Genomic DNA, 12,626 nt, shown 5'->3' on the forward strand with positions numbered 1-12,626 from the left:
ACCACTTGCCTAATATTGTGTAGGTCCCCCTCGTCACAACAAAACAGCTCTTAGCCATCAAGACATGGACTCCACAAGACCTCCGAAGGTGTCCTGTGGTATCTGGTAGATGGTAGCTGTAGATCCTTTAAGTCCTGTAAGTTGTGGGGTGGGACCTCTATGGCTTGGACTTTTATTTTCAGCACATTCCACAGATGCTCCATTGGATTGAGATCTGGGGAATTTGGAGTCCAAGTCAACACCTTGAACTCTTGCCATGTTCCTCAAACCATTCCTGTACAATATTTGTAGTGTGGTAGGGCCAATATGGTTGCCATAGAGAGTCTGCAACAATGTTTCTGTAAGTGGTCTCTGTTCATATCCATGGTCTGACTACCATTCTGTTCCATGTTACTTATCAATATTAACCATTGTAATCTTTTCATCTTCAAATGATAAGACTGAAAGTGTGTATCAGGCTTGGGTATAGTATATAAATTGCAATTGTAACTTTGATGGTTTTTTAAATTTTCTTCATAGTTCCTTCAACAATGCTGTGAATAGCTTAGTCCAGATTAGTCCATTCTTCATTATTTATGAATCCTGCAATGGGGATGTTGTCAGGGTCCCAATGGTCATAATACAGACGGTCACAATACTGACAGCAGCATCCCGACGTTTACAATCCTGACAGATTCTGATGGTGAGTATTATCATTAGGGATAGGTTTAGGGTTAGGCACTAGGGGGAAGGTTAGGGTTAGGCTGGGGAAATGGATGGTTAGGGTAGGCTGTGGGCTGGGACATTTAGGATTAGGCTGCGGGAGGGGTGGGTTAGGTACAGGGTTAGAATTGGGGTTAGAATACTTACCAATATCCATCAGGATTTTGACCATTGGGATGCTGCTGTCGGTATTATGACTGTCGGCATTGTGACCGTAGGGATCCCAAACCCACCCTGCAATGGTTCCTAATACCTCATTGAGCAGCCCACTGCTAGCTATTTCTGAATGCCTGATATTGCTGACACTTCCCATTCAGCTCCAATTATTGGATCTATGCACTATACTTGCAAGATGATTGCTGATCTTCGCCATCAATCTGGGTGTCCATTAAAGGTAGAGGCCAAAGTCTTATTAACTGTACAAAGCAATAAGGCTTAAGCCTTGGCCTGCAATACTGCATGAAAGCTACACTTTAAGCCTTATAAAAGAATAGTTCTCTTGTAGTTTCTTTACCTTCATTAAGTAACATTTTGTATTTGGAGAAAGAAAATGTTCCTCTATGTGCAAATGGTCAGAGAAAGTAATTAATTTCTCTACTTTTCATTAGCTCGTATGGTCATTAATAGTTGTATGTATCTGCCATTCTATAAAATAAAAACTTTCAAATACTATCCATTCTAGGTGTTCCAGAGAGAAGGCCAAAATAATAGCTTACACATTCTTCCCCATTGCTTCATGGCTACCTATGTACCTGCAATGGTTCCTAATACCTCACTGAGTAACCCTCTGCTAGCTATTTCTGAATGCTTTATATTGCTCTGACACTTCCCATTCAGCTCCAACTACTGGATGTATGCACTATACTTGCAAGATCATTGCTGATCTTCGCCATTAATCTGGGTGTCCATTAATGGCAGAGGCCAAAGTCTGGTTGTGTATTCAATTACTGCAACAACAAAACCCTTCAGTCAAGTTATTTGTCCAATCCAAATCATTACTTAACCCAAATCTGTATGTTTTAGGCGCTATCTGGTTCCTTGAAAATTCATTTTTAAAATGTTGTGTTATTGACTTTCTATACTGATGGATGGTGAGCAATAATATTAAGTTGCCACCTTTCTGGATTCGCATATATTTTGGGGTGATTTGCAATTTGTGAACCATTGCCATGGGAACAGTTCTAAAGATCACTTTTGGGAACTGGCTTCTGATGTTAATGCTCCACACACCTTCTCCAAATATGTAATCTTCATCATCCTTCTATACTAGGATCTCTTGCATCAGGTAAGGATTAACTATTGCTGAAATACAGCCACATATCACCTATATCTTCAGTGTGGTATAAAGCAAAGGTACATGCACCAAAAGTTTAAAAAGTACTGTACAAGATTTCCAGGAATAATCCCTAGTATTAGAAATTAGTCTGCAACATTTAGAGTTAGATTTTCTAAACCTTGTGAAATGGAAACCAAACAGATTCTAGGGGGTAAATTTACTAAAATGTGGGCTTTAAAAGAGGAGTTGTTGCCCATAGCAACCATTCAGATTCTAGCTATTATCTTATAGATTAGGTGCTAGATAAATGATAAGTAGAATCTGGTTGCATAGGGCAACACCTCCACTTTTATAAACCCGCACTTTAGTAAATATATCCCTAGGTATCATTTTATAGAATGTACTAAATAATGATAACTACAATGTGATCAGTTGTTGCAGGCAACACCTTTAATCTTCCTTATTCGAATTTTAGTAGATGTACCCTTTATTTCCTGAAAAAAATTGAGCAATTGTTCAGTTTATCGAAAGGGTTTTATTTTTTGGACTTTAGTATAAAGTTACTATTTATTGAGTTGGAATATTGAAATGCAAAAAAGAATACATTACAATGTTGTACAAACATAACATGGTAGACGTACAAAGGATCACCTGTCCAATGTAGCACAGGACATGCATAGATGCTCCTATCATTGGAAAGCACCCACACACTAACACACATAATCATTCCTAACAGGTACAATACTACATGCTACATACAGTAAGGTCCATAAATATTGGGACATTGACAGAATTTTCATATTTTGGCCTCTATTCACCACCACAATGGCTTTGAAATGAAACAAACAAGATGTGATTTAACTGCAGACTATCAGATTTAATTTGAGGGTAATTACATCCAAATCAGGTGAACGGTGTAGGAATTACAACGGTTTCTATATGTGCCTCCCACTTTTAAGCGGCCAAAAGTAATGGGACTATCAACTCAAAAGCTATTTCATGGACAGGTGTGGGCTATTCCCTCGTTATTTCATTATCAATTACGCAGGTAAAAGGTCTGGAGTTGATTCTAGGTGTGACATTTGCATTTGGAATCAGTTGCTGTCGACTCTCAATATGAGATCCAAAGAGCTGTCACTATCAGTGAAGCAAGCCATCATTAGGCTGAAAAATCAAAAAAAAACCATCAGAGAGATAGCAAAAACATTAGGTGTGGCCGAATCAACTGTTTGGAACATTCTTAAAAAGAAAGAATGCAGCGGAGAGCTCAGCAACACCAAAAGACCCGGAAGACCACGGAAAACAACTGTGGTGGATGATAGAAGAATTATTTCCCTGTTGAAGAAAAAACCCTTCCCAACAGTTGGCCAAATCAAGAACACTCTCCAGGAGGTAGGTGTATATGTGTCAAAGTCAACAATCAAGAGAAGACTTCACAAGAGTGAATATAGAGGGTTCACCACAAGATGTAAACCATTGGTGAGCCACAAAAACAGGAAGACCAGATTAGAGTTTGCCAAACAACATCTAAAAAAGCCATTACAGTTCTGGAACAACATCCTATGGACAGATGAGACAAATATCAACTTGTACCAGAGTGATGGGAAGAGAAGAGTATGGAGAAGGAAAGGAACTGCTCATGATCCAAAACATACCACCTCATCAGTGAAGCATGGTGGTGGTAGTGTCAAGGCGTGGGCATGTATCGCTGCCAATGGAACTGGTTCCCTTGTATTTAGTGATGATGTGACTGCTGACAAAAGCAGCAGAATGAATTCTGAAGTGTTTCGGGCAATATTATATGCTCATATTCAGTCAAATGCTTCAGTACTCATTGGACGGCGCTTCACAGTGCAGATGGACAATGACCCGAAGCAAACTGCAAAAGCAACCAAAGAGTTTTTAAGGCTAAAAAGTGGAATGTTATGCAATGGCCAATTCAATCCCCTGACCTGAATCCGATTGAGCATGCATTTCACTTGATGAAGACAAAACTGAAGGGAAAATGCCCCAAGAACAAGCAGGAACTGAAGACGTTTGCAGTAGAGGCCTGGCAGAGCATCACCAGGGATGAAACCCAGCGTCTGGTGATGTCTATGCGTTCCAGACTTCAGGCTGTAATTGCCTGCAGTGGATTTGCAACAAAGTATTAAAAAGTGAAAGTTAGATTAAGGATTGTTTAGTTTGTCCCATTACTTTTGACCCCTTAAAAAGTGGGAGGCACATATAGAAACCGTTGTAATTCCTACACCGTTCACCTGATTTGGATGTAATTACCCTCAAATTAAATCTGAAAGTCTGCAGTTAAAGCACATCTTGTTTGTTTCATTTCAAAGCCATTGTGGTGGTGAATAGAGGCCAAAATATGAAAATTCTGTCAATGTCCCAATATTTATGCACCTGACTATATGTGTTTACGGTTTTATTGGTTTCATTATTTTTACAGCTTTACTTTTATAGTCAAGTAATGCAGCCTTAAATGTGTCAGGAGAGTTTTATGTTGCAATTGTAACACAAAACCCTGTGATTACATTAGTCCCATGATTATATAATAACTACTTTGAACTGTACATAGATTGAGGATCGCATTCCCTACATAACTGTCATTACTGATTATTTTTCCTTACAGTGACTTTCACTATCTAATTTAATAGGTATCTTTGTTATAACTATCCTTGTTGATAATGTTATCTTTACAGAAATGAAAGGATAACATTTGCCTGGGGGAGCAGTACAATTTGTAATTGATCATCACAAGATTAGTATATGTTTTATTAACTGCACAATGCAATAAGACTTAAGCCTCGGCCTGCAATACTGCATGAAAGCTACACTTTAAACCTTATAAAAAAAGTTCTTGTGTAGTTTCTTTACCTTCATTAAGTAACATTTTGTATTTGGAGAAAGAAAATGTTCCTCTATGTGCAAATGGTCAGAGAAAGTAATTCATTTGTCTACTTTTCATTAGCTCGTATGGTCATTAATAGTTGTATTTATCTGCCATATTATAAAATGAAAACTATCTATTCCAGGTGTTCCAGAGAGAAGGCCAAAAGAATAGCCTACACATTCTTCCCCATTGCTTCATGGCTGCCTATGTACCAAATTAAGGAATGGATTCTCAGCGATATTGTGTCTGGAGTCAGCACTGGGCTGATAGCGGTCCTACAGGGTAAACATTTCACTATACAATGAATATCAGTTGTCACGCAACTTCTAGTCCACATATAACATTTGTACTTAAATGAGAACCAGGCACTATGGGGTATTTTTACAAAGATTTGTGTCTGTCCGAGATTGCATTCCCAGACGTTTTTTCCTTTATTTTCAAACATGGATATTTACTAAAGGCAAACACGGGTTTAAAAACACAATAACATCTGCAAAACACGTCCGGACACACATATACAAGTAAATACACCATTGAAACAACTCGCAAGTACGCTCCATAGACAGGAATACAACACAGAGATTTTTCAAGATTCGTGTCTGCAAACACAATCGTAAATGGAGCAAACTCGGGCCAAAATAGAAGTTTAAAATAGACCCCCTCCTCAACAGCGTGTTCTGCAGAAGCACTGCAAAACTGGCATTGTCATAGTAACCGGCCACTGATTGACTAAGAGTCTGGCTGCTCTTAGCCAATCAGTGGCCGGTCACACGAGAACAGAGAGTTACTTACCAGCCATTTTGGAGGAGTCTTTCACATTTTCAATAGCCTCCTCCTAAGTACACTGTGGGGATACATAAAATCATTTCTGCATAATTTTATGAAAAACAGGCTTGATAAATATGCCCCACAGACTTCAATAAGACTGTGTCTATAGTGGCCAAATGATAATGGAAATAGGGGAATACCCCCACTGCCTTTTATAGACTAAGGTCAGCAGTGATGCAGTTAATACAGATCCCAGGACTGTGTGTGGTGGGTGCAATAAGAATTACGGCAACAGAGATGCTATGTGCAGTAAGTGCAGGTGATCATTTGCCCGAGATTTAGGAGACCCAGATGGTCGCAAGCCACAGAAGATTCTGGAAGTGCTCATGGAGAGAACAGAGAAGCTGATGCGAGGCAAGCTGAGCACCTCTATCTGTTTAGCACATGACTCGGTGGTACTATGCCTTTATGTGCTGACTTTGCAGTAAGGAGAAGCATAGAGCCAGTGATCAGTTTCCACTTTTCCCGTAGTCAGCCCAGTTGTAATTAGTGTAAGAGTACCCAGCGGAGTCAGTAGGAGCGGATCTCAGAGCAGAGCAGTCAAGGGATGACCCTAATGGTGTGGTCCAGAGTGAGTCTTCAAGAAAAAGGCACCTAAGTAGCTACTATACAAGTACCACATTGCTATGAGGCACAGTAAACTCCACTCAGCAGTCCCTGAAGTGAATCATGATAGGTGTTTGCCGCACTAAGAAAAGAAAAATGTTTAATGAGTACTTGCCTCCCTGATTATAGAGACAACCTAGTGAGGCACAATACAATATATAGCAATCTTATAGATGTACTAAGGAGATTCCCAACTTTATTGTTCTCTTCTCAAAGCTAATAGAAAGAATAGTGGCAGAGAAATGTGTGCTTATTCTGCTACTTAAGTGGGAGATGTATCCAAACTTGGAGAGAGATAAAGTACCAGCCAATAAGCTTCTAACTGCCACTTTACAGGCTGAGTTTGAAAAATGACAGTTAAATGTCGATTGAGTGATACTTTATCTCTCTCCACTTTCTCGCTCTCCAAGGTTTGATACATCTCCCTACAAGTCCCATATACATCTCAGAGTGAGGATTCACTGGATTAACCAACAGTTACAGTTAAAGCAGGGTTGACACCTCTACAAGTGGCCTATTGAAAGTAATACTCTCACTTGTGGCAAATTAGCCCAGAGTCTAACATTACCATCTACAGTATGTGCACCAACGAACTTATAGCTGGGTCATAAGTTGTATGTATATATATTAGGGGTGAGCGGGTTCGGATTTCTGAAATCCGAACCCCCCCGAGCCCCCCCGATCCGAGTCCGATCCGAGTCAGGCTCGACTTTTCCCGCCTGACTCGGATTCTGAAATCGAGGCAAAACGTCATCATCCCGCCTTCCGAGTCTCGCGGGTTTTGGATCCTATATAAGGTACCCGCGTCAGCGCCATTTTCTCACTCGGCTGTGGACAGTGAAGAGGGAGGGTGGGAGTTAGGGCTGGCTGGGCTGTGTAGTGTAGTGTAGTGTAGTGCAGAGTAGTGTTGTGCTGTGCTGTGCTGCTGTTGTCCATAGGGGCTGTGTCCACTACTTCAAAGTCCATAGGGGCTGGCTGTGTTGTGCTGTGCTGCTGTTGTTAATAGGGGCTGTGTCCACTACTTCAAAGTCCATAGGGGCTGGCTGGACTGTGTTGTGCAGTCAGTTGTCCATAGGGGCTGTGTCCACTCCAAAGTCCGGTGCAGTGTCCCAGTCCTAAAGGGGTGCTGTAGTGTTGTCCAGGGGGTGCTCTGTCCATCAGGGGTGCTCCCCCCAAGTGCTAAAAAAAAAATATTTTTTCTGTGTTTGTGAATTGTGTGCGCAGTAGCCGCACGTGCATCAACAAAGTAGTGCCAAGCGTACGCCTGTGTCATAAGTAAAGGGCCGCCTGGCTTGACCGTTAAAGGGTGCTGTAACCCCCAAAGTACACTCCAGTCCAAACCAAATAAAAAAATATTTTCTGTGTTTGTGAATTGTGTGCGCAGTAGCCGCACGTGCATCAACAAAGTAGTGCCAAGCGTGCGCCTGTGTCATAAGTAAAGGGCCGGCTGGCTTGACCGTTAAAGGGTGCTGTAACCCCCAAAGTACACTCCAAACCAAATAAAAAAATATTTTCTGTGTTTGTGAATTGTGTGCGCAGTAGCCGCACGTGCATCAACAAAGTAGTGCCAAGCGTGCGTCTGTGTCATAAGTAAAGGGCTGGCTGGCTTGACCGTTAAAGGGTGCTGTAACTCCCAAAGTACACTCCAAACCAAATAAAAAAAAAATTTCTGTGTTTGTGAATTGTGTGCGCAGTAGCCACACGTGCATCATCAAAGTAGTGCCAAGCGTGCGCCTGTGTCATAAGTAAAGGGTCAGCTGTCTTGACCGTTACAGGGTGCTGTAACCCCCAAAGTACACTCCAAACCAAATAAAAAAAAATTTCTGTGTTTGTGAATTGTGTGCGCAGTAGCCGCACGTGCATCATCAAAGTAGTGCCAAGCGTGCACCTGTGTCATAAGTAAAGGGCCGGCTGTCTTGACCGTTAAAGGGTGCTGTAACCCCCAAAGTACACTCCAAACCAAATAAAAAAAAAATTTCTGTGTTTGTGAATTGTGTGCGCAGTAGCCGCACGTGCATCATCAAAGTAGTGCCAAGCGTGCGCCTGTGTGATAAGTAAAGGGCCAGCTGTCTTGACCGTTAAAGGGTGCTGTAACCCCCAAAGTACACTCCAAACCAAATAAAAAAATATTTTCTGTATTTGAGAATTGTGTTTGCGCAGTAGCCGCACGTGCATCAACAAAGTAGTGCCAAGCGTGCGCCTGTGTCATAAGTAAAGGGCCGCCTGGCTTGACCGTTAAAGGGTGCTGTAACCCCCAAAGTACACTCCAGTCCAAACCAAATAAAAAAATATTTTCTGTGTTTGTGAATTGTGTGCGCAGTAGCCGCACGTGCATCAACAAAGTAGTGCCAAGCATGCGCCTGTGTCCCATAAGTAAAGGGCCGGCTGGCTCATTAATTAAAGGGTGGTGTAACCCACAAAGTGCACTAGTCTCTAACAAAAATAAAAAAAAAATTTCTGTGTTTGTGTGCGCCTTAGCCGCACGTATATATCATAAATGGAGGACCAAACTTTCTCCGATAAAAATAAAATAGGGAAAGATCAAGAACCACTTCCTCCTAGTGCTGAAGCTGCTGCCACTAGTCATGACATAGACGATAACATGCCATCAACGTCGTCTGCCAAGGCCGATGCCCAATGTCATAGTAGAGGGCACATACAATCCCAAATGACAAAGTTCAGGAAAATGATCTTGAAAAAAACATTTAAATCATCTGAAGAGAAATGTAAACTTGCCAATATGCCATTTACGACACGGAGTGGCAAGGAACGGCTAAGGTCTTTCCCTATGTTCATGACTAGTGGTTCAGCTTCACATGACGATGGAAGCCCTCCTCCTGCTAAAAAAATCAAACGAGTTAAGCTGGCAAAAGCACAGCGAAGAACTGTGCGTTCTAATAAGATATCACAAATCCCCAAGGAGAGTCCAAGTGTGGTGGCGGTTGCGATGCCTGACCTTCCCAGCACTGGATGGGAAGAGGTGGCTCTTTCCACCATTTGCACGCCCCCTGCAAGTGCTGAAAGGAGCACCCACAGTCCACTTGCTGATATGCAAATTGAAGATGTCACTGTTGAAGGATACTGGTGTAGCTGGCACTGAGGAGGAAGTTGGCGAGGAGGATTCTGATGGTGATGTGGTTTGTTTAAATCAGGCTCCGGGGGAGACAGTTGTTGTCCGTGGGATGAAAAAGCCCATCACAGTCATGCCTGGGCAGAAGACCAAACATTCCACCTCTTTGGTCTGGCAATATTTCTATCCAAATCCGGACAACAACTGTCTTGCCATATGTACCATATGTAAAGGTGAAATAAGTAGGGGTAGGGACGTTAACCACCTAGGAACATCCTCCCTTATATGGCACCTGCAGCGCGTTTATAAAAAGTTACTGTCAAGTTCAGAAACTTTGGCTCAGATCGTAAGCAGTCCAGGGTCACTTAAATCCCTTTTTCCTGTTTTATCCAAGGAATCGGTGGATGAGGAGGATGAGGACGACATCTTGCCTCCGTAGAACCAGTTTGTGCAGGGACACATTAATTGCCAGCTTGTTTTGTGGGGGCCCAAACGAACCAATCATTTCAGCCACAGTCATGTGGCAGACCCTGGCGCTGAAATGATTGGTTTGTTAAGTGTGCATGTCCTATTTATACAACCATAAGGGTGGGTGGGAGGGCCCAAGGACAATTCCATCTTGCACCTCTTTTTTTTCGTTGCAGTATGTACTGTTTGGGGCCTAGTTTTTCAAACTGCCATCCTGTCTGCCACTGCAGTGTCACTCCTAGATGGGCCACGTGTTTGTGCCGCCCACTCGTGTCGCTTAGCATAGTCATCCAGCTACCTCGGTGCAACCTTTTGGCCATAAAAACAATATTGTGAGGTGTGAGGTGTTCAGAATAGACTGGAAATGAGTGGAAATGAAGGTTATTGAGGTTAATAATAGCATAGAAGCAGAAAAACCCACAAATTCTGTGATTTTAGCTGTTTTTATGCTTTTTTTTTTTAAAATACAGATCCAAAACACAAAACCCAGAACCCAAAACACACCAAGGGTGGTTTTGGCAAAACCAATCCAGATCCAAAACACAATGAAAGATCCAGATCCAAAACCAAAACACAAAACACGAAAAGTGGCCGGTGCACACCCCTAATATATATATATATATACACATAACATTTTGATGATACAGAACTATGGTGTGCTGGCCTCGTTTTTGATCCTCTATGCGGACCAATGCAGAAACATATATATATATATATATATATATATACATATATATATATATATATAGTAATGAATAGAAGGCAGCACTCTCAGGTCTCAGAACTAAGAATCCCCTCTGACAATTGTGTCACGTTCTGGTCAAAGTTTCAGTCCCATAGACTTTAATCAAGAAACACATATATACAGTAGATATATAAAATTAGTTACTCAATAATGCGTGAGTCTGTTGGTCAAGTTTGGTGTTGACTGGGATATGGGTTTAGAGCAGGGGTGGGGAACCTTTTTTCTGCCGATTGCCATTGTGATATATATAACATTATTCACAGGCCTGGTGCTTGCCATGCCCCCTCCGTGTGACATCACAATCGCCGGTGATTACAGCAATGCCAGGAGCATCCCGAGGATGCTCTGGGGAGCTGTAAGGGCAGCAGTGTGACCGACTGAAGCATCCTAAGGATGCTCCAGGAGGCACTGCTGCATAGATTCTGGCTGCAGGGTACCATTCTAGGTACCCTGCTAGCTAGATGAGGCTAGAAGAGAAAAGCGCAGAGGTCCAGACCAAATGATTCAACAGGCCTTATACGGCTCCCGGGCCTGAGGTTCCCATCCTTGGTTTAGAGCATAGGGTTTTTGATATTTTATTTATTCGGGGAATAGATAAGGGGGGATTGTGGATATTTTTGCTAAGGAAAATTCTAAGAAGATTACTTGCCAAAGACTTTCATAAGTAATTGTTTATGTGTTTGTATTCTAGACTATTATATTATAAAGATTTTGTAAGAGTAGTGTACTATTATTCAGAATAATTTTTTAAATTCAAGTCATAGTTAATAAAGTTTAAAGTAAAGTTTAGTGGTAGTAAATTATAATCTATGATGTTTTTTGATACTGGTACTTATAAGTGGCATACTACTTCTATCTTCTTTTAATAAAACTGTAAATACCCTTATTCTATTCCATGGTGCGTACTACTGATATAGGTTTATTTGGAATAAAGAGAATACTATCCACCATACCAATACACTAGGCTATAGGGGATTTCCCCGAGCTGTCCCCTGGATGAACCCCTAATTTGTTAAGGAGGCAGAAGAGTGGGATGGTACACAGAAAAAAAGGATTGTCAATGATATGTGACCCTGTCATCTACGCCAACTTCAAATGAGCAGCTCTCCCACCTGCTTAGCATCTGTACAGTACATAAGTATACATGTCTTATTCAGTAACTAAATACATACAAAGCAAATATTGTTTATTATTATCAGAGGGTAAATCTACTAATATCAGGAGAAATGAAAAGTGGAAAAACTAATCAGATTCTTGCTATCATTTATCCAGTACAGCATATAAAATAGCCAGATTCTAATTGGTTGCTACAATAACCAGAATCTAATTGGTTGCTAGGGCAATACCACCAGTTTCCTTTTTAGATATCTTTGTAGCATTCCTTACAATGTTTTATCATTTTCCAGGTCTGGCGTTTGCCCTTCTAGTGAATGTAACCCCAGACTATGGACTGTATGCAGCATTTTTTCCAGTCGTCGTTTACTTCTTTTTTGGTACATCCAAGCATATATCAGTTGGTGAGTGCTATTATTTATATAATACTTCAGGATTCATTATTTTCAGTGTAATGTATTCAATATTGTAACAGAGGTAATGCCCCCTTTAAGCGTATAGTTCCATACAACATAGTGGGAAAGTTAGAGAGTGGATCTAAATCTCTCAAAAATGTTGCTCATAATCGAAAATTAATTTGCAATCACACATAATAAATACTTTTCTGAATATTTCAAATTAGAACACAGTAAATATGTAACATAATGGCAGTTAAGAAAATAATTAGGTTTCCAAATAGATTCTACTGAATAACTGATTGTGGTACAAGATATGATCAAATATAAAAGTGGTATGTAGTTTATTTATACATGACCTGTGGTAAACAAAACTGAAAAATATCTATAACACTTGATTATAGCCTTTTTCTTGTATGATAAGTTAAATCATGTCAATCATGCTGGGGGCGATCTCGCAGTACAGATCCTGGACATGGGCAGATCAGTAACCATTGGCGTTTGCGTAAATCTCTGAATCAGGCCCTGAATCT

General features: G+C 41.0%; 1 protein-coding gene across 1 annotated transcript in view; it reads left to right on the forward strand.

The window, feature by feature from the left end:
• Window positions 1–12,626, forward strand: part of LOC148515264 (chloride anion exchanger-like) — a 75,321-nt gene that overhangs the window by 21,371 nt on the left and 41,324 nt on the right. The window contains exons 2-3 of the mRNA XM_088480253.1: window positions 5,011–5,150; window positions 11,992–12,102. Of these exons, the coding sequence (XP_088336379.1) occupies window positions 5,011–5,150; window positions 11,992–12,102 (251 nt within the window). The remainder of the gene's footprint in view (window positions 1–5,010; window positions 5,151–11,991; window positions 12,103–12,626) is intronic.

Source organism: Taudactylus pleione, unplaced genomic scaffold (genome assembly GCF_031769625.1).
Source record: "Taudactylus pleione unplaced genomic scaffold, aTauple2 ptg000251l, whole genome shotgun sequence".
Lineage (NCBI taxonomy): Eukaryota > Metazoa > Chordata > Amphibia > Anura > Myobatrachidae > Taudactylus > Taudactylus pleione.